General features: G+C 43.8%; 2 protein-coding genes across 2 annotated transcripts in view; one reads left to right on the top strand and one right to left on the bottom strand.

Annotated features, from left to right (window-relative positions):
* Positions 1–1,907: 1,907 nt before the first annotated feature.
* Positions 1,908–15,013, top strand: LOC141573221 (retinitis pigmentosa 9 protein-like). Its single transcript, XM_074340985.1, has 6 exons — positions 1,908–2,209; positions 7,713–7,743; positions 8,788–8,917; positions 11,616–11,707; positions 13,547–13,608; positions 14,393–15,013. The coding sequence occupies exons 1-6, from the start codon at positions 2,058–2,060 to the stop codon at positions 14,589–14,591; spliced, it is 666 nt and encodes a 221-aa protein (XP_074197086.1). The 5' UTR covers positions 1,908–2,057; the 3' UTR covers positions 14,592–15,013.
* LOC109461232 (uncharacterized) overlaps positions 14,838–22,633 on the bottom strand; it is a 24,280-nt gene continuing 16,484 nt past the window's right edge. The window contains exons 4-5 of the mRNA XM_074340984.1: positions 20,833–22,103; positions 14,838–14,974 (exon numbers count right to left, since the gene is read on the bottom strand). Of these exons, the coding sequence (XP_074197085.1) occupies positions 14,955–14,974; positions 20,833–21,571 (759 nt within the window). The 5' untranslated portion in view covers positions 21,572–22,103 and the 3' untranslated portion in view covers positions 14,838–14,954. The remainder of the gene's footprint in view (positions 14,975–20,832; positions 22,104–22,633) is intronic.

Here is a 22,633-nt window from a genome sequence, read left to right as displayed (position 1 = left end):
TGATAAGAGAAGCTTCTGAAAGCTTGCAATAGCCAACCTATTTCATTCACAGTGTGAGATAATATGAAGACTATTATTTGCTGGAAATGCTATTTATCATTTATAGCATGAAAAGTTTATTTTCAACAGCGGTGCCGCAATTCCTCTTAATGAGTGTGGTAGTTTACAAAAATGGCTGTAGTTTTTTCCAATTTTTGTTTGCACATTTCTTTGCAATGTGACTTTGCAGCTGCACCTCTAGACCTTAATTTGTCTTTATGACGTGCTTTGGCCAGTGAGATGTAAACGTGATGCAAGCAAAACCTTGAAAAGTTCTTATGCACTCTGGCTTCCCTTCTCGTGCTTCTCTTGGAAATATTGCAGCCACTTCCATGTAAATCACCTGTTGAAGACTCCTGGATGATGAGATACATTGTCAGGTCATCCTCATTGCCAGGACACATGAGTGAAGCCATCCTAAACCAACCAACCCCAAAGAGCCACCAGCTGACTGCAGATTCATGAACCCCCCCCCCCCCAAAGCAGAACTCACACAACCCATGTTATTGTTTTTTAAATCATACGTTAGATACAAATAAGAATCATATATCAGATGGTTTCAAAACACAACCTATAAGTGTCACGTCCAGCACAACACAGGCAGTGAGAGAACGAGAAGGGGCGGCGAAGGGTTAAGAAAGAAACAGAAATCAAGAAAGTTTTGAAACAGGGGCCAAGGGTCTCACAGCCTCAAAAGCTACCTTGTGGCTTTGATTGATGCACATACAAGGAAGTAGCATTGTTTTTTCTAGGGTCTGAGTCTCATACACCATACCAGAAAACTGGTTCAAACCAATCACCCTTGCCTGTTGAGAGTCCCATGATGTATAAATAATTATTGTTTGTACCTCCCCAGGGGACAACACACCTTTATGTTGAAAACTTACTGAGATGGAGAACTGATGTTATCACATCTGGAATCACCTCCCAAGCAGGTTGTGAGAAGGAATACAGCCAGAGGCAGAAGCTCCCCTTAGACGGGGGGAATGTGGGGGGTCTATGTCCACCTCTATCAACCCGTGAATTCTCCTGGTGGTTCCCACACGACTGTACCTGTCTTAGGTCTTTCCTTTCTTGAGGAATCTTACCCGTCATTGGCTAGCCAGCCATCCTTTGGGGCCAAACAAGGAGATGGCATAAAGGTAAAACAATGTCCCTGAAAGGAATAGTCTCACAGACTCTTGTTTTTAGGAGTAGGCACGAGGGGACAGACGGCATGCTGCTGTGTGACAACAGGTAAGCACCTAACACTTTTGCATCCTGGCTCCAAGACTTACTAGTTCTGCATCCTTCCACATGTCACTTCTCTCTCTGGGCCTCCTTCTCCTTATCTATTAATATAAAACTAGAATAATACATAAAGTTATTAACAGTACTTATTAAGTTTGTAAAGATGAAATCAACTCTTATAAGGACTTAACACAATGACCAACACATAAAAAGCGATCAGTGTATGTTAGCTTTTCATTTCCAGCACATAAACTTTTCTAAATACAATACAGACTGTTTTAACCAGGGATCGGATGCTCTAGAAAACTGGAGAATTCCTATGGAGAGCCTTCCTTTCTCCAAAACTGCATGAATCCTGTTAACAAGTAAGGAGCAGCTCCTGTCTGCCCAGCCACTGGAAGGATACAAAGATGACCTGCCCAGGTTCCTTGGCCTCCAGTGCTGGAGACCGCGAGGGTAGGCGCCGGGTCCGGAGAGGTCCCTGGCGACGGGAAGGGCTCCCAGGTTCCCACTGCCGGCATCCTCAGCGCTCGGCCGCCGCCAGGGGGCGCGCTCCGACCTACGGCACTGGCCGGCCAAGCGACAGGGCCCCGCGCTTCGACGAGGCCTTAAGGCCGCGCGCCGGGAGGCGGGGACAGGCGGCCTCGGCGGGGACACCAGGCTCTGCCGGCAATCCGCGGGGCGACGGCGGGAGGGGGCACTGCGGGCCGGGCAGGCGCTGCGGGGCCGGGCGGGCGCTGCGCGGAGGAAGTACCGTCTTGGCTGCCGCCTGAGCCGCGCCGGCCGCGATGTCGTCCCGGCGGGGGCGCGACGACGAGGGGGCCGGGGCCGCGAGGCGGGCGCGGGAACCGGCGGAGCAGGAGCTGCAGCGGCGCCGGGAGCAGAAGCGGCGGCGGCATGACGCGCAGCAGCTGCAGCAGCTCAAGCACCTGGAGTCCTTGTGAGTCCCCGCCCCCCGTCTCCTGCGAGGAACGGCGCCGTGTGGGCGCATTAAGTGGGGTCCTCGGAGACCCACGAGTGGGCTGGTGGGCCCGGCTGCCGGTTACCGATCCCGAGCGGCGCGCGCACTCGCAGTGCAGCTGTCACCCCTGCGGGAGGGAAGGTCGGCGTCCCGGGCGCCCGGGAGCCGCCTAGGCCGGGAGGGAGCGCAGGCTCCGCCCCCGAGGCTCCCCGGGGCGCACGCGGGGTGGGGGGCGCTTCCCGAGGTGGGAAGCCAGGGTTTGCAGTCCTCGTGCGGAGGGGTCGGAGTTTGGCGGTGTCGGTGTCTGTGAGGCGCTAAGGCACTTAGTAGGCGTTCAGTCGGGATTTGGGGGCTGAATACACGAGAGGTGCAGCTGAGTGCTTTGGTCCCTGGCCTTGCACGGTTTTCAGGTCACAGGGCCCACTGTGAAGTCGGTGCGATCTTTCCATCTTCTGTTGGTAAGGCGAGAGAAAGCCCAGCCCTGTAACGTTAGCGTGGTAAATGAGAGAAGAAGCAACAGTGGGGTGAGGGGCTGATCCCCACCTACCGGAAAGGTGGCTGTCAGGTGAAGAGTGTGGACGCGCTCTCCCCAGTCCTGACGTGAGGCTGGAAGCTACTAAGAGGCCGATTCCACGTCAACATAAAAATTAGGACCCGAGACGTACTCTTGCTGGTGAGCATGGCCGGACTTCGGGGGCACTGTGCTTGCTCCCCAGCTCCAGAGGGTCCAAGGGGAGTCCAGATAGCCACTGGGGGGAGAACGGTAGGTTTAAAGGAGATTTGTAAACATCAGGTGGGAGGTTGGATTAATGACCTTCCACTTCTTTTCCAAGATTGTGTGATTCTGTAAGTAGCTATAGAAGTCAGTTTTTCTGTGTAATTTGTTTCAGGCACCTTTCATTACGTATGTTAAGAGGATCGTAAAAGGGGAGGTCCTCAAAGGGTTAAAATGCTTCATTATTAACTTTCTGGGAGTTGTGACACAAAGTGCATTGCTTTGCCTGCTCTTTTTGTTGTGGCCCTTGAGCTGAATGTCACCTCGGGGCAGTGGCTGCAGCATACACGTCCCGCTTTGCCGGCATCTCCACCCTGGCCTCTCCATCTGCTCTGTAAGGCAGATACGCAAAACTGTTTCCCAGCATACGCTCAGCCCAGCCCTCTGTATGTGTAAGTGTAGGATGCCAGACAGTGGTTAATACATTTATTTTGTAACTCCCAGACATCAGAGACATCATAACCTCCTTTTGCAAATGAGGAAATGCAGACCCAGCAGTTGAGTAACCTAATCAAGGAAACACTGACCTGTAAACTAGCAAAACTAAAGAGGAACACAGATGTCTGATTCCCAGACCAGTGGGGTTTTTCAGTTTCAGAAATTTAAAACTTCCCGGCTGTTGACATATTTGGTTTGGCTACTGCAGAAGCTTGTGTACTTTCAAATAAAAATGTTTCCAGAGTCACGAAGTTTAAACATCAAATACTAGTGAAAGACTTACAAAAACCAGCGGTTTGCATCCCTCTTCAGCCACCCCCACACTCCCTGGAGGCCTCCCTCTAACCAAGGCTTCAATAAGGAAACGTCATTTTTTTCCTATTGGGATTTAAACACTTATTTCTAAATTATATGCTTATCCTTCTTTTGACTGAATAGACATTACCTATTAACCTCATATCACAGAAAATGGAGCTTTAGTTCTCTTTCCCTACCTTTCTTGATTTACCTTCCAATCCTTCCCCCATTGCACTTGTTTCAGTTATCATATTTTTAATTTTCAAGAGTTTTTCCTTGTTCTGAGAACAATTTTTTTCATAGAACCTATTATTTCATCAGTCATATATCTTCTCTCATCTTTGAGACTCGTTAGTTTTTTGTTTTCTCCTTCCATTGCCTGTTTCTTCTTTGCCTCTCCTTTTGATCTCTTTCACTTAGAGGATTGTTTCCTAACGTGCAGGGATCCTTGAGTCTCCTCCCATTAACAGTGTGGCATTATAAAGCTGTTCTGCAGGGGACTGTTGACAGACGAGAGAGTGCAAAGGTGCTGGTCTGTTGACTGTTTCACTGTAGGAATAAGAGGCTGTGATCTGCCCTTTTCATGGAGACTCCCAAATATCAGTAGGTAAGAGTTTTTTCCTGGGGCCTGTTCAGCTTGTCCAAAGAACCTTCCATTCTCAGGCCTCGGTGCCAGTGTTCTGGATTGGGATGGAAAGGGAGGGCGCTTTGGTGCCACAGTTCTCACAGCTGTTTTCAACCAGCGCTCACCTTCATCACCATCCTGAAATGTACCAATATTCCCAGGCATCTGGGGGTGGGAGGGTCTCTCCAGTTAAGTTTCACTGGGCACTACACCTGCAGAAGGTGAGGGCAGACAGTCTGCTGCTGTGGGGAAGAATACGGGTGTTCTGGTGGTTTCATCCATTCAGTATTCATACTCCCAACCCATCTTCCAAAGGTTGTAATTCCTCAACCTAAAGATGTCAGTTCCTTTCTTCCACTTTCCGTTGTCTTCCCAGCATTGTCTTGAAACTGTTCTCTGCTAGTATCTCCTCCTAGGTTTTCGTTGTGGCTTCTTACCTTTTTCATTCCTTTACTGTCATTTTAAGAGTCTGGGAAAGGAATGCAGATAAGTCAGTTGGTCAGCCAGCCGTGTTAAATGGGAAGCCCCATAGTGGATTTGTACAAATGAAATTCAAATCCTTGTCCCCTTGGTATGCCCTCTTTACATCCCCTCACACTCTTCTGGTCACTTTCTTACACTTGAGCATAACTTTTCATACCCTTAGACAATACCTGCCGGGCCCCAGAGGCATCTGAATCTCCCACTCTGTGCTCCATCCCATGCTCCAGTTCTGTCACTCAAGTGTTCCTGGGCTGCCAGGCATAACAGGAGGGAGAGTCTGTGGATATGACAGCGTATATCTGCCTTCCAGCCACACAGGAGCCAGCTGCAGGAACAACTGGAATGGCGTATGCTTCCAGGAAGGACTCTTCCAAAAAAAATCCTACCCCAGCACTCAAAACTCTAGAGTATTTTTAAGTACTTGGCAAAATTTCTTCCCCCATAGCCACTTGGGAAGATAATTTTTTCCTCTCTTACCTATATTTAGTCTTCAGACTGCTCAGAGCAATCTGAATGATATAATCGCAAAATTTCACAGATGGCACAAAATAATGGGACTCCACCAACATTTTCTAAAATTTTCTAAGGATTAACTACAAAGATAATGCGGACTTATCAGCTGTCACAGCACAAAAGCCAACTACACAGTAAACATGCTCCCATTCCCAAATCTGTTATTTTTAAGTTAAATATTACCTTAATCTTTGAGAAATATCTTCTTTAACGTGTTATATAAACTAATGAATTGTATAGCCCTGGGGAAAAAAATGAATTTCTGGAAAGAGTTGAAAAATGGACCTTTTAGGGAAGGCCACTGCTAATAATAACAGATTTCACAATACACAGTTCCATCACACCCCTTTTCCATCTAGGCAAAAACATTTACTTATTTTTTCAGGAATCTGGACCTTAACTTGTCCGGCCATGTTATTTGTACAACTCCCATGGGAAAAAGAAAGTATTGCATTACTGGGTATTTACATCAACTTGACTACCTCCCTTCATGCAAGGGCATCCGCTGCATAAAGCATGGCAGTAATGATGCTGATGAATGGCTGCTGCTGAACGGTAGCACCTTCCCAGTGTATGTATGCAAGTTACTATTTTCCTTGCTAAGAAAAGCCTAGGCCTAAAATACGCCACAGCTTTCCACTAGAAAGTCTTGTAAGTATTTGCCTTGGAAATAGCGTACCTAAAAAGCTAATTCTGTGTATACCCACTTGTTTACCTTGGAATCTTTAGGGAATAAGTCCTCCTCTGTCCCTTCAGAAGAGCTCTGGATTCGTGGTGGCGAGGATGTACCCAGAGAAGCCTCCATCACAATCCTTACTTGAAAGGGTCCAGAGAGGAAGGCAAAGAGAAGTTATTCTTGCTGTAGCTACTCATGGCATTTCTCATCCATCATCTGTTGTAAAAGAAAAAACATTCTTGTTTTCTTTCTCTATGTTCAAACTATACTCACAGCACTACACTTGCTCCAGCCGGCAGGGGAGGTTTCCAGCACCACCAGGCAATTCTCCTGTTCTCAGGACACCAAGTAGATGTCTACAAATTTAACTTAATGCTGACACTGTCTACCTGGAGATAGTGTCAGATCCCAGAAGTTAAGGGCTCGGTCCCACAAGACCACCCCGCCCACACACACTTGGTGCCAACTGCCAAACCCAGGCTGATAGGTTATTAATCAGAGGTTCCCACAATCCCCTCATCCAGTTTGATTAATATGCTAGAATGGCTCACAGAACTCAGGAAAACATTTTACTCACTAGATTACTGGTTTTTGATGAAACGATACAACTCAGGAACAGTTAAATGGAAGAGATACATAGAGTAAGGTCTTTGAAAGGGGCACAGAACTTCCTTCCATGCCCTCTCCAGGGGTGCCACGTCTCCACGTGCTCACCAACCCGATAAAGCCCTCCTCCAAACGCCATCCTTTGAGTTTTGTAGAGGCTTCATGATTAATCTTAACTCAACCTTCCTGGAGATGGGACTGGAAGTTCTAACCCAGGGGAATCACTTAGGGATTTTCCAAAAGTCTCTCATTACCAGTTTCTTTGAAAATAAATAACAAAACTCACTTATGAATAACGAAACTCTTTTCACCTTTATAGCTCTGGAGCTATTTCAGGAACTGGGAACAAAAGTAAATATTATAGCAAAAGATGCCTCTATGGCTCTCACATAGGAAAGCAAAAGGGTTTGAGGAGCTATGTGCCAGGAACATTACATGATGACCAATTATGTATTTCTTATTATAAATCACAGTATCACATGGCCAAACTTGCTTTCTTTCACATCTTAGAGGACTGGAGAAGCATTTCACTTTTCCCTTAGTCAATTCTCCCTAACCCCTGCACCCACAATATTTACTCTGTTCTCAAGGGTCTTTAAAGTTGGTGCATAAAAAAAGGTTCAGGATGAAGAAAACATTACATCATTAAGTTACAAGGGTTTTAGGAGCTACCCTCTTCGATGTTAAGTAGAAGTTATGCTTCGTTAACCTGACAACTGTGACCACTCTTTGGACCATACTTAACTCCTGGGTCTTCTTACTTCACATTTTCGCTGCAATCTCTTGCTTTCCTTTCTTCCAAAAATTAAATCATTGTGCTAAGACACCAAGTTAGTTATTAATTCAGTGAACTTAGGTTCTAGATCTCAGCAGGATGTGGAATAGCAGCCGCTTATTTATATGTCACCTCTTGAGTGCTGGACCTATTTTATTCACTGTTTTAGATATAATATAGTTTTAAGTTTTTACTAAATATACCCTTTTTATTTTAGCCTGCAGTTGCTTTTTGCTCATTAAAATGTGTTATGTTCCTATTAACGTGGTTGATGATTTTTTTCTTTCTTTCTAGTTATGAAAAACCTCCTCCTGGGCTTATCAAGGTCAGTGTGAAGTTTGTCCTTTTGGGTATTCCCTTAGATGTATGCGACTCAGTGTTCAGACTCGGTAACCTGGTATGAAACAGTTCCGTAAGGTTTTGAGCCTCCTGTTATGATAACCTTGTTTCTTCCTCAGATGCCATTCATACACTTTGGGCTTTGTCACAAGCCTGTGCCTTTGTAGAAACTTAATCAGCTGTGACTGTTCCCTAAGAAACCGTGGCAGGCCCACCGGTGCTCCTCCTCGGCCATCACCCCCCTTCTCTCTCACTTGTGACAGCATCTTCTCAAAGCTCTGCCGCCCAGGGCTGACTGACTCCCCTGGCCCGTTCCTTCAATGTCATCAGCTCAGAGAGGAGCAGACTTGGGGGACCTGCAGCTCATCCAGCCCCGCATCCCCTGTGCAGAGCCCCTCCTCCCGCACCCCGGCCATGTCAGTGTCCCCTTGCAGGAGTGAGACATACAGGGGCAGTTCATGGCCAAAGCTTCCTTTTCTGTTTGGTACTTTTCAATTTAAAACAAAGATTTGAAACACATTTTTTTCATTATAAATTTAATATTCATGGAAATTTGAAAGCAAATCAAAAGGTGAAAAACCCAGCATTTCATAAATGCAGCGGGTGTGAAATTATAAAACATGACAGTGGCCTTCAAGGTATAATCATCCATTTGAATTTAACATGCTATTGTTATTATTCCAGGAAACCTTACTTGTTTAATTTTATACTTTGCCTCATTCCACAAAGCTTTTAAATTAGCAGAACACTTTTTGTGTCTTAGAATTTGGAGCTCACAAATCATTTCTGTGTGACCAACATTCATAACTTTAAGAACAGCTAGTTCGTGTTGGTGGTACAGTTCTCCTGGCACATTGATTTCCGTTTTTTCTGTCAGGTCTCATTTGTCTTTCTAATTCTTGAAAGGGTGACTACTGATGACCTTGGGATCTCCAGCGCACGAGAAAGCAGGCGAAGCTGTGTTCTGAAGCAGGTGGGAGAGGATTTCAGTGCCGTGGCCACATTGTTGACACGCTGTTTCCTTTTGCAGGAAGATGAGACGAAGCCAGAAGACTGTATACCGGATGTACCAGGCAATGAGCATGCCAGGGAATTTCTGGCTCACGCACCAACCAGAGGACTTTGGATGCCTCTGGGGAAGGAAGTCAAAGTGATGCAGTGTGAGTGTGGAAGGGCGTCAAGTAACACGCCTGAGTACACGCAGGTCACATACCACAATTTACAAAGCGCGTTGATCTTTGAGTTAAGTCGTTCTCACCACAGCGCTGTGCAAGGCGTGGTGTGATCTGTTCTATCGACACGGAAGCCGACGTGCACGTGTCAGTACGTGGTCTGAGGTAAGAGGCAGAGCACAGCTTTGGCTGCGGGGCTTCTGACACGAGTGCAGTGGTCTTTCCACAGGACCGTAGCTGTCTCTGGAGTGAGTACATACTCTTTAGTGACATTCCCGTACTCTTTAGTGACATTCTCGTAAGGAAAAGGATCTTCCATGGCAGAAATGCCCGGGAGATAAGGGGTGCCTTGGAGGGCAGGTCCCTTTGGGTCTTGCCTCAGTCACCCTGCATCAGTACTGGAGTTTGATCCAGGTAAACTGAGAGGAGCTACGGGCCACAGAGGTGAGTCTGGAGCAGGCAGAGCCGCGCACATAGCCCACACCCCCCAGCGCAGCAACACATCCCTCAGCGTAAGATGCCATCTGAAGAAAGGGTCCTGCTGCCTTTTAAAGACATTTGTTTGTAGAGATTCATCGTGCACATAATTAAAATAGCAGTTCCCAGTCTCTTTCTCCGTTCCCATTGAAGCTCTTTTAGTTGGTTATTTTGATCTTTATCTTCTTAGGTCTAAAGATCAAGCTTGTATTATATTGATTTTCCAGGTTTAGGCTTTATCTTGTTCTAAACAGTAATCTCTGAGATTATCGCCAAGACTTTTTCATTAGGCGTGGTTAGGTTTTCACAGAAAAGTTGTTTCCTGTCAAAGGTGAAGGCCATATTGCTTGTGTCCTGGGACCTGATTTGAGGAACGAGGCTGTGAAGTCTCAGCCTCCAGGATTCAATCATTCACGTAATCTTCCTGTGGTCAGTGTGGCACCTTGCCCTCTGGTGCCAGAGCCCTCCTTCCACCTTCCCCGGATAATGAACCTCCTTTCTGGAGGGTCAGGGAGCGATGCATATGGTCTTTTGACCGATCCTCCTTTTTAAGCTACCCCTTCAACTCCATTTCCAGAAACGTACTGCCAATTCCTGAGCTTTTGGGGGTTCTACAAATCAAAATTGAGATGGTTCTCAGTACTCCCTCCTGCTGGCTTAGAATTCAGTTTTCTGGGGTCTGCTATATTCATTCTGCACACTGTTATCTGCATTATAATTTCCAATATTTTTTCACTGCTGTTTCCTATTTTCCCTGTCCTTGTGGTTTATGCCTTTTAAAAGTATTCTCTTTGTTGTTTTTATGGAATGTCAGGAAGGGGATGAAAGTAACTAATTGTTTTTTAGTCTGCCATCTTTACCCAGAAGTCTGCTGTGCCTTTTTTTTTTTTAAGTTTAAAAACCACTGTTCTGTTTAATGGGGTTAGTTGTGTTTCACTTACCATTTTATAGCTCCTTTCATTGACTTGCAGTTGAAGAGTGTTTGGTTACTAGTACCAGAACCAGTTTTACCATGAAGTTAATGAAGCTTAAGCTTAGGGCCCCTCTTTGCAACTTCCTGTGGAGTCCCAACAATGTGTTCACATGGTTGTCTTGCGAAGGCAAGATTTTTTCCCTCTAAAGACCTCTTCTTCCCCTGTAAGTTATCTAAGCTTCAGACTCCACAAAACCTGGGTCCATCCCAGATGAGAGAAAACACGCACGTAACCCCTATTCACTCTTCCATTGATTTCAGTGATCCGAATGTTATTTACCACAGCGCTCCTCAAACTTAGAGCCTGAACTGTTTCTCACAAGTTCCCAGGTGACGCCAGTCTTGCTGGTCCATTAACTACACTTTGAGTAACAAGGTTCACCTTTCCTGTAACAGAGATTTCTTCTCAGATGGTCTGAATCCTTCTTGATACCCACACATTTAACATCCCTCCATTTTTTATCATAAAGGCAGACATCTGTTTAAGGGGTCTTCATTTGCATTAAGAGTGCATTCCTTTTTCCCCAGGTGGAAGTAAATCAAAATAGTGGGGAGATGAGCACAAGAGGCATATCAGTGGTGATCACGAATTCCCCAAACTTCATTTTTTCCATTAGTTTCCTATTACCAACTCTCAAAAAGGGAAAAACATTATTTCCTGTCACTACATATTTTCAGTAGTTGCCAGCATGGAGTAAAATTGGCTGATCTTAGCTATAATCGCTCCTCCTCGCTTGAGCCCTTATAGTCTGCTAGGGCTGCCAGAACCAAGTACCACAAACTGGGTCACTCAAACAAGAGAAATTATAGTCTCACAGTTCTGGAGGCTAAGTCTGAAATCTAGGTGTCAACAGGGTTGGTTCCTCCTGAGGGAAGGATCTATTCCAGGCGTCTCTTAAGACCCTACCTCCCAATAAGGTCACATTCTGAGTATTAGGAGTTAGGATATTCAACATAAATGGGCGGAGAGGGAAGGGGTAGGGGGAGAGAGATGACAAGTCAACCCATAACACCCAGTTTAAAAAAAAATTACACTTTCTTTTTGCATGGGATTGCTTAGTAGGAAGCAGTTTCCCTCTGTTTTCTGGGATCCTACATGGTTCCTCCCTGATTGCATTTGCTTTTAAAATTGGAATCTAATGAAGAGTATCTTTAATATGACCTACTGATACTTTATCTTGATTAAGTAAAAATTCGTTATCTTACAGAAATATATCCCCTTTTTTTTGTTTTTAGGTTGGCGTTGTAAACGGTATGGTCACCGAACGGGCGACAAAGAGTGCCCTTTCTTTATCAAAGGCAACCAAAAGTTAGAACAGTTCAGAGTAGTAAGTAAAACCCCAGAGTGTCCATTTACATTTCCCAAAGACGGTGAATGTCCGTGAATCAGGCAGTCACCAGTAAACTGGAAGGTCACGTAAAATATATTCCTAGCAACTTTTTTGGCAAACCTATCTGGTGTTAACTACATCTTTGTTGAATTTGTGTGACAGATTAATTCATTAACAAAAAACTAACTTTTTATTAAAGTGTTTTTTGCTTATGCCTTGGGAACACTGATTCTTTCTCTGAAGCAATTATCCACTTTTTAATTATCTCAAAAAATGTTTCATAACTAAAATCTGGGTTCTAGTTTCCCAGTCTTTTCCTACAGATTAGATGTCTTTCTATTATAAACTAGAAGTGTGTATAAATGATATATCCTCTTGAGATGACAGTAAAATAGATCTATCTTCCTCACTTTATTTTAACAGTCACCTCCCAAGGGTGTTAATTCACCATTCAGTAACTGTCAGACAATTTAACTGTGCTGTTATCAGATGTATTGGGATTATCAACATGTAGCAAACCTGGGGTCCACAAACATTCTCCGGGGATTTTAAGACACGGAAAATATTCCGCTTTCATTTTAATAATTTGAAGAAAATATTCTTGATAAATCATTGCTAGCTAGAATATCAATTTTTATAGCTCCTATAACAGATAATTTGGTGATATATCTCAAAACATAAAACATACTCATATTTCTTAAATTCAGAAAACTAAATTCTAAGAATTGATCCAAAGTATAACAGAACATCAGTATACACAAATTTTTATGAATGTATAAGGATAATTTTCAGAATTATTTATATGGTAAAAAATAGAAACTAAAGAAAAATAGCAAACAACTTCAATGGCCAACCTACCAACTTAAATTACTATAACATAGAAATACATAGCTTTTAAGAATTATGTGCTACAAGAATGTGTAATGTGATGGAAAGATGTTCATGAAAACATAATTGAAAAAGAGAATAGAGTGTTGTATAGATAATGGGGTTATAATTTTTTGTAAATTATGAATAATGATTAGAAGAACCACACTAAAATGTTAGCAGTGGATATCCCTACGTGGTAACATAAATAGATATTTTTAACTTTTTTTCTTTTTTAATATGTAAAATTTTTACAAAAATATCTTAAAAATAACTCGCATACCATAAAATTCACTCTATATGTATTCGTATTTTTAAGTAATTTAAGTGATTTTAAATTATACAGGCATTACAAGAACGCATTTGCCTTATTGTAAGAAAATGAAAACATTATAGTAAGGTTTTTCACAACTGATTTTTCAAGTCCAATCTTGCCACTCTCCCTAAGGGAATTTACAGTAAGTACCTTGATGAGTATACTTCCAGACTTCCTCTGGGACATATGCACGTTTTTGTGCACCAATAAATGAACCATTCTTACATATCTTTATTTTTTTTAAAAGATTTTATTAGGGAAGGGGACTTCAGATGAGCTTTTTTTATTTTCATTTTTAAAGACATCAATTTCCACCTCACTTGTTTTGCTTAATAGTCTCTTGATCATCTGTCCACATAGAACAAAAGATTTACTTCAACATTTCTAACCTTGAATAGTATTTAATAATGATTCTGCCATGGTTTATTTCCTTATAAAGGATATTCATAATGCTGTATTTGTATAATTGGAAAATCTTTTTTATAACCTCCATGAGTTTAAAGTAATTGTGACCTTCAGGAAGGATTAGAATATGTTGAATATACAATTATATCAAACAAGGGGAAAAAACTTGTTTAAGTGAAATAGGGATTTAATTTTAATTCAACAATCTATGAAGTCTAACCCAACTTTAACCTTCTCTAACCCTCAAGGCACATGAAGATCCCATGTATGACATCATACGAGAGAATAAGAGACATGAAAAGGATATAAGGTGAGGGTGTCCTGTCCTGATGATAACAGACCCTCTTAAAGTTTTAAATTATGTTCAGTTGGAAACAACCATTCCAGTATTAGAAGACCCGTTTAATAAACGTGGTCCTTTAATTGTGACACATTTGGAGGGCAGGAGTAATCACGGAGAAGGTTAGTGCGTAGGAATGAGCAGATCAGCCGGTCCTACTTGGGTAAATTTCATGCAGGGGGCTTGGCCCGGCCCACTCACCCCCCTGATGGTTGATGCTGACAACTCACATTGTGGTGTCTGATTCTACTATGGTTAAGTCTCTTTCATATGATTTAGTTTATCGTCTCCAGTGTCTTTAGGGATCTGAGCTATTAAAAATTATTCTTAGACATGAATAAAGACAGTGAACGAAAAAAAAAAAAAGGTTTTTGTTTTTTTCCCCCCAAATTGGTGGTACTGAGTTACAATTGTTGAGGAGATAGGTTACCTAATGTGAACTTGAGCAGTGGGAGAATGATTTAGGAAAGTATGTATCTATTAGAAGTTATAATAGTAAGGACTATAGAAACATGCAGAAATATTTAGGACAATGAAAAAATGCAAAATGGCTTATTCAGTGGTTACAGTCCTGCAAAACAGGTACACATATGGACAGGAATGGGGAAACGTGCAAAAATAAAGATAAGTTCCGTGTGTAATGAGGTGATTATTTCTGACTTTTTACCTTTACTATGAATCTTACATTTGTATATAAAGAAGGTTATTTGAAGTTGTTGTGGTTTATGTTCTTTGACCAATCTTTAATGTTTAGGATACAACAGTTAAAACAACTACTGGAGGATTCCACCTCAGATGACGATGGGAGCAGCTCCAGTTCCTCAGAATGTAAGGAGAAACACAAGAAAAGGAAGAAGAAAGAAAAGCATAAGAAAAGGAAGAAAGAAAAGAAAAAGAAGAAGAAACGAAAGCATAAGTCTTCCAAGTCAAATGCGAGTTCAGACTCGGACTGACAGGATGTTGACCATGCAGCATTCTCGTCTCTGAGATCAAACACTGGCCAACGCACAGAGGGACGTGGGATCAGGGAGGACGAGGAGGGAGCCACACCAAGACGGAGGCCATCTGGTGTCACACGTGTGACTCACCCGCCTTCCAGTGCAGACGTGACCACAGGAGCGGGAGCTGTATCGTCCCAGGTGCTAACTCGAGAGTGGCTGATTTCAGGCCGGAAGCTCTTGCAGATCCTCCTCCCTGCTGAGCACTGTGCTTTCTGATTCCTCAGCAGAGTCAGGGCGGCCAGACTAAGGGAGTCTCCGAGGACGCTCCTCCAGGTGCTGTCACCCTCCAGAGCGAGGCTACTTAATCCCTAGACTTCAGCCTTGACTTTTCTCTGCTGTTGAGGATAATAAAAAGTCATTATTTTTAAAATGTATTTATTGTTTTATTTCTGAGTAATACTTGCCATGTGTTCCAAACTTAAAAGTTACATGGTTTAATTGTGAAAACTTCCTTCTTCTTCTCTCTCCCAGCTTCTCAGTTCTCATCCTCAATGGCTACCAATTTTACCAGTTTCTTGTGAAGTCTCCTAGACATATTTTCTATATCACAAGCAAATATAGGACTTTTTTTTTACACAAATGCTACAACACATCTGCACATTGTTTTTTTAACTGTAAAATGAATTATTTTAGTGTCAAGTACATTGGCATTGCTGCACCAAAAGGTATGTGTTTATAATCACCTGAGATGATTTGTTGATTGGGGAAGAGGGGTTCTGGTAACAACAATGAAAAACTCTGTGGCTACATTATATTTAACTTGACTGGATTTTACTGCCCAAATCCCAAGATTTCCCCAGAATAATTCACTCAGAACATTTTTAGGTATAGAGGGGTTACTACAGTGAGACAGCCACCCACAGCCCAGAGTACCCCCCTCACTGCGTTTGTCTTCCTGTTGGTTATGCACAGCCCACCTTTGTACTTTTTTTTAAAGATTTTATTGGGGAAGGGGAACAGGACTTTATTGGGGAACAGTGTGCACTTCCAGGACTTTTCTCCAAGTCAAGTTGTTGTCCTTTCAATCTTAGTTGTGGAGGGTGCAGCTCAGCTCCAGGTCCAGTTGCCGTTGCTAGTTGCAGGAGGCGCTGCCCACCATCCCTTGCGGTTGAGAGGACCCGCTCCAACCAACTGAGCCATCCAGGAGGCAGCTCAGCTCAAGGTGCCGTGTTCAATTTTTCAGTTGCAGGGGGCACTGCCCACCATCCTTTGCGGGAGTAGAGGAATTGAACTGGCAACCTTGTGGTTGAGAGCCCGCGCTCCAACCAACAACTGAGCCATCCGGGAGGCAGCTCAGCTCAAGGTGCCGTGTTCAATCTTAGTTGCAGGGGGCAGAGCCCACCATCCCTTGCGGGACTCGAGGAATTGAACTGGCAACCTTGTGGTTGAGAGCCCACTGGCCCATGTGGGACTCGAACCGGCAGCCTTCAGAATTAGGAGCACGGAGCTCTAACCGCCTGAGCCACCGGGCCGGCCCCCACCTTTGTACTTCTAGGTCTGCTGTGCCAGCAGCAGCTCAGCCTGGCAGGGCAGGGCAGACGCTAAGGGGGAGAGTCTTGTTCTTTGCTGAGCCACAAGCTAGACCTTGCTCACAGTAAGTGTCCCTCCCTATCCAACAGGGTCTGTTGCTGTTATCAGGGTCCCAGGAACTCTCTACTCCCATGTCTGGCCTCTTTCCATAGGAGTTGGATTCCTGCCTCTTTAAAGAGCAGCCAGTCCAGACTCACCTCCAATGTTCATCAATAAATGCTCCTGGTCTTGGCCTTGGAATAGTACCATTTCCCTGAAAATAAGACCTAGCCAGACCACCAGCTCTAATGCGTCTTTTGGAGCAAAAATTAATATAAGACCTGGTCTTACATAAGACCGAATATTATATTATATTACATTATACCCGGTCTTATAGTAAAATAAGACCGGGTCTTATGTTAATTTTTGCTCCAAAAGACGCATGAGAGCTGTATGGTCCGGTTAGGTCTTGTTTTCAGGGAAACAGTACCTCAGTAACAACTGGTCCAGACTGCAATCTCCAGGGCTTATTATTTCTGAAAACACTAAAAGGCCAGTTAATCCAGGCATGCTGTACACTTCTCCTTGGCATCCTAGCTCGGCGTGCAGCACATGGGCCATTTGTCCTCGCATGTGTCTGTGTTTCCTACCCAGACCCAGCTTCTTCTCTTACTGTCCTTCTGGAATCCCATTCATGATAAAAGTATTCTTAAACAATATAAAAGACTCTGCATCAGTGATTCTCAAACCTTTGGGGAATCAAAACCTACTCGAGTTCTTATTAAACAGAGTCCTGTGCTCCCGGACTTCCCATTTCCAACCAGTAGGTCTGGGGTGCATCTGGCAATTCTTTCTAGTAAGTCCCCAAATGATGCTAATGATATTGGTCTGGGGACCATACTGGGAGAACCACTGCTCTATCTTTAACCTCTTACTGGAGCATTCCCCCACTTCTTGCTTTCCCTGGAATCCGGGCAGCCCTTGCAAGGTACCATCCCATCTTCCTCACTCTGCATTTTTCTGTCTTCTGTTTCTGGCCTAGATTCCAGAGTCCATCGCTTAAGCCTGTCATCACCCTTGACCTGAGGTCCTTTTGCCCAGCTTTCTCAGAAGAACCTCAAATGTCCTCTGTACCCACACTGCTAGCACCTATACCCACACTGCTAGAGAATAATCAGTCAGGTAGATTGGTGCCCCCACAAATTCATCTCCGTATCAAATGAGTCCATAGAGCTAACAAACCAAACGTTTGCTACTCACCTGTTCAAACCTTCATCCTCAAACATCTCCCTTCAAGCTGAGCATTCTCCACTCCTACGCAGGAAGTCATTACAAGCCCTCAGACCTCCCTTCACGAAGACATCCTACCAATCCCTCCTCATATAGTAGGCAGAATTCTAAAATGGCCCCAAGATTTCTCCCCCTAATATCCAGGACAGTTAATACGATGAATTCCGTTGTGATAATTATACAAGCACAAGGAGAGGGGAATTAGCCAAGTCATAAGAGCCCTTTAAAATTCCAGACTTTCCTCTGGCTGGTAGCAACATAGGAACTCAGAAACAAGCCTGTGAGACTCCACATGCCATCACTGACTTTCAAGGTGAAGCAAAAGGGGCTACAGGGCAAGGAGTGCAGCAGACAGGAAGTACCAATGGCAGCAAAATCCAATTAGAGGCCCCAGACTGACAGCGAGGAAATGGAGAACTTAGTCCTACAGCTGAAGGGAACTCAATTTTGCCATTGTCAATGACCTTGAATGCATGAGCTCCATAAGAGCCTCCAGGTATGAGCCCAACACTGCAGACCTCTTGATTTTGGTCACGTGAGATGCTAAGCAGAAGCCCGTTGAGCCTGCCCCGACTTAGGACCTACAGAACTGAGATAATAAATGGTTATTTTAAACCATTGTGTAGCAATTTGTTATGCAGCAATAGAAAACTAATAGTGGGTTCAGTCAGGTTTCTTTGTTCCTTTAAGACCAGCCTCCACCTGTGCTCTGGACCGAGGAGCAGCCAGCAGTAGAGGGCAGTGCTAAGAGCACTGGCTCCAGATCCAGACCTCGTGGTTTGGAATCCCGGCCACCCAATTCATGCACCATCAGATTGGGCAAGTTGCTTGACCTGTGTCTCCATTTCCTTGAATGGTAATTTTCTGCGACTGCATGAGGTAAATATGAAGTGACTTCAATTGCTGTGTTGCAAACACTTAAAAATTGTTTTAAAATTATAAAATACGTGCTCATAAAAGTTCCCAGTTCAGAAACATACAGTAAAAAGTGATCACGTACTAATTTATCATGGGTTGATATAGCCTCCCAAATATTTAAAATGCATTTCCAGTTACACGTTTATTTTTACATAACAGTAACTTTGAATATTGTTCTGACTTCATTTCACTTACTATACCTTGGCAATCTTACTGCTTACTAGCTTTAAATGGCCACCAAATTCCTTAGTTTGAATGATTCATTTTGCTATGATTCATTTAACCATTCTTCCATCACAATTCAGTTGTTTCCGTTTGTCCTGTGATACTGTGATTAAGAAATATATATTTGGTCCTTTAGTTGACCAAATACATATTTCTCATATTTGGAATTCCAGTTCCTGGGTCAGTTCCCAAAACTTAGAATTTCATGAGCAATAAGAGCATCTTTTATTGTATTTGATCTCTCATCCTTAGTACCTGAAATCACTTCAGAGCCTTAAGGTGAAATGGGTATCTTATTTTTTTTAATCTTGTTATTTATAACACGCCCCTTTCCACAACTGGGTTTAATGAAGGTGACTTTGGAAAGCATCCAAGGATGGGGACTGGTTGCCAGAAGAACTGAATAGAAAGTTGGAACTTTTCAGTCCCAATCCGATTTGGGGAGAGGTGAGAAGGGCTGGAGGCTGAATTTAATCGATTGTCTATGTAATGAAACATCCATAAAAATCCAAAAGGAGGGGGTTTGTAGAGCTTCCCTGTTGGTCCTGAAGAGGTGCCCAGAGAGGGCATGGAAGCTCTGCACCCTGTCCCCATGCCTTGCCCCATGCAGCTCTTCCATCTGGTTGTTCCTGAGTTATATCCTTTTATAGTAAACCAGTGATCTAGTTAAGTAAAATGTTCTTGTTCCATGAGCTGCTTTAGCAAATTGAACCCATGGCACATTGGAAGCTCCAATTTATAACCAGTCTGTCAGCACAGGTGATAACCTGGGTTGGAGTGGCACGTGAAGGGTGGTGGCAGTCTTGTAGGACTGAGCCCTTAACCTGTGGACTCTTAGCTTAGAGGCAACATTAGGTGATCACATCCACATACCCCCACTGCACAGACATTACTCATGGCCCTCCCACAACACCCACATCTGCAGTGATGCATGCTAGCCACCATGTCCTGTTCTTTCAAATAACCACAAAGAAAGCTCTGACACCTAGTCAGTCTTAACCTGTACCACTTGGTTGCACAAATTGGCCATCTATGCCCTAGGTTCTTAGTAAGTATAAACTGTTTCCCTAAAGCTTCCTTTCTAGGAGTATACACTCCTATGGAAGTACATGGTACTAGAACCCATCCTTGGACAGTGTAACTATTAGGGACCTGCTATGTGCCTGGTCTCTACAAAAATGAGCAAGGCACAGTCCATCCCCGAGGAAGACCCTATGGAGAATCCTTCATTCTGTCCTCAATTCCACCATCCTTTTCACTCCAGCTCTGCATCCTGCCACCAGCTCTTATCACACCTTATTTATTTCAGCAAATAAAATGCTTAAGAATCACACACATGCAATTTGTTTACTTTGACAAGTTATAACTCCAAAGGCTTGTTGGTTGGCATAATAGCTTTATTAGTTCATCACACATGATCTAGCTAATCATGATGAACACAGCTCTTCTTTATAGCTGGAACTCAGGAATTCATTTCCTATGAACAATGGTATAATGCATTTCCTTAAATCACTGCATAACAAGATATCTTATACAGAGAATCATTACCCATCTTTCGTTTCCACCTTTCGGATAGAGCTAAATGTCTTCAGATTTTCCCTGTGCGCTTAGTTATCAGTCTTTCCTCTAAGACCACTGCAGGGCAGGAATAACTAAGGGGTTATCAAGCCACTGCACCCTGATACCTGAGGACTCTGTGATGGAGGTATGGCAGGGATACTCAATGCCAAGGCTCAGTGTGAAGGAGAGCCTATAATTAAGATACTAAGCTTCAGTACCCAGTTCTACACTGGGAAGTGAAGCCACCGTTAATACTCATAAAACCCCATATAAACCACAATTTACCATCATTAGCAGCATCAGGAATTAAATGAAAACCAGCATAAAAATAACATTCCACAGAACTGAAATGCTTTGGCTCCAATCTACTTGTAACCTAGGGTCTATAGATATGCCTACTACCCAGTTAGAATGTTGCCGATTTTCACTGCCCACAAGCCGTTAGATCTATGATAGATCTAACAATCCGTGTTAGATCCTCTCCCCTTTTTGACTATCTCAGCCCAACTCTATCATCTATTAAGGCTTTGTCTCAACTAACTTGGGATGCTCTTTGCAAATCCTACAAATTGGGCACCTACAACTTAAATGAGAAAACACTTGCAAAACGAGTATTGATCCCTGGTTGCATTTGCATCCAGGACCCAAAATAAAACCACTAGACAGACAGGATGAGCCATTAGTCACTTACATTCCAATGATTCCCGAGACTCTCCTTCCTGCTTGGCACTGTGTTCCGTTCGCAGCTTGCTATACAAGACTTCACGTCCTTCGCTTCTCTGTGCCATGCAAAGCAAAGGAATATTCTCATATTCAGCATACTTGCTACTGTCATTCTTATTTATTCTGGACCAGACAAGTTCAGGATAGCAAGGGCCATGTGACAACCGAGTTGCCCTGCATGCTTCACGATAAACCTTTTCTTTAGAACTCACACTACTATCGTCTTCAAAGAGCCATTCCACCTCATACTCTTCTTCCAAATTACAGTCATCTGAATTGTCGGGAGGCGCAATGTGCAAGAGGGCATTTTTCTTCAAATTCACTGTCTTTCGATTCAAGAATAAGCTCTGGACCTGGTCACCTGTCTTTAATTTCCTATTCCTCAATTTTTCCCTTGATTCCTGTGTTGTGCACTCTGGCGACAGCTCTTCGCTCAGCAAGGGCATTTGCTCAAGGAACCTCTCCAGCTCTGCATCCTGCCACCAGCTCCTATCACACTGGATGGCTTCATCAACTTTCTCAAACTGGGCCAACCAGGCAGCTGAGGGAACGGCCCCCTGGGGGTAGCTGTTCTGTTCTCCCACTTCCTCTTCATCTACTTTCTCAGGGAAGCAATGGCTCCCCCTACTGTTGTCTGGCTTTCTTTCCCCAACAACAAGGGTCTTCTGGGATCTAGATTGTAGGTTCAGGTCCTTGACTGCTTCCATGCTGATGCACAGTGGCCTTCGTGAAGTGTGGTGACATCTCCAGAAGATGGGTACAAGTCTGAGTTCAGAGTATTACGGATCTCAACTCCATCTTTGACTTCATCTGGAGGTGGCAGGATTTGGGGAACAGCTACATGTCCCTTCTTTTCTTTATCCACCTCCATGGTTAACCCTGACTTTAACATCTCATCATGTCTTACATCCTGACTCTGCTCTGACCCGACAGTGATTTGTTCACCTTTATACGTAATGAGGTCTTCACCCTCCTGAGGGTTATTGGGCACACCCAGACTTTCACATGAATTCTGTGAAATCCCATTGTGCTGTTCCTGCTGAAGTTCAGTTTGAGTCTCCTGTGTTTTCATCTTTCTTGCATAGCCACTGTAGTGCCAGAACTGTGCTGGATGATAACACATAGGGAATCCCGGTTTGCGGTTAAGTGTAGTGGGCAACGGGGATTGAGGTACGAGGAAGCCAGGATACTCATTGGGCACCACTGAACACGGGAAATACAGGCTTCCATTTCTGGACCCTAGGAAGAAATTACGGTGGTCATTTTGTCTCCTGCAACCAGTCACAACATTCAACCAGCACACACCTGTACGGCACACCATGGAGTTGGTAACTAACGGCGCCCAGCTGCTCCCTGGATATCCCGGGATTCCACAAATCAAGGGGCAATGACTGAAACTGTGGGGCCCCCAGAACCTTCGGCACTAGAGTAGGCATCTGTTCTGACTGGTCCGTTCCCAGGCCACAGTTAGCCAGCACATTATGAGTGTCACTCTTAATGACTTTGAAAGAGACCCAAGCAAAAAAAAAAAAAAAATAGACCGAGCATACGCTAGCCATAACTCCAGGTTTTCACAGCTTCAGAAAGAATAATTCACATCATGCCTTACAAAGTGAAGGGGAACAAAAGTTCTTTGGGTTTCAAAGTCTTTCAAAAACTACTTATTCATCACTAGTCACACACACACACAAACATTTCTCCCCATTTCCACTCGTCAGGGGTAATCACTGAAATGGTGTAATGACAGACATTTTTCTAATACAAATACA

This window comes from Rhinolophus sinicus, linkage group LG09 (genome assembly GCF_036562045.2).
Source record: "Rhinolophus sinicus isolate RSC01 linkage group LG09, ASM3656204v1, whole genome shotgun sequence".
NCBI classification, from domain to species: domain Eukaryota; kingdom Metazoa; phylum Chordata; class Mammalia; order Chiroptera; family Rhinolophidae; genus Rhinolophus; species Rhinolophus sinicus.
Note: the sequence above shows the minus strand (reverse complement) of the source record. Positions and strands in the feature narration are given on the sequence as shown.

What these genes read in the sequence shown, in the direction of transcription:
- LOC141573221 (XM_074340985.1), top strand. Translation starts at nt 2,058, where the DNA reads ATGTCGTCCCGGCGGGGGCGCGACGACGAGGGGGCCGGGGCCGCGAGG. An exon ending in CTCAAGCACCTGGAGTCCTT is followed by an intron (nt 2,210 to 7,712) that starts GTGAGTCCCCGC and finishes CTTTCTTTCTAG; the next exon opens with TTATGAAAAACCTCCTCCTG. An exon ending in AGACATGAAAAGGATATAAG is followed by an intron (nt 13,609 to 14,392) that starts GTGAGGGTGTCC and finishes TTTAATGTTTAG; the next exon opens with GATACAACAGTTAAAACAAC.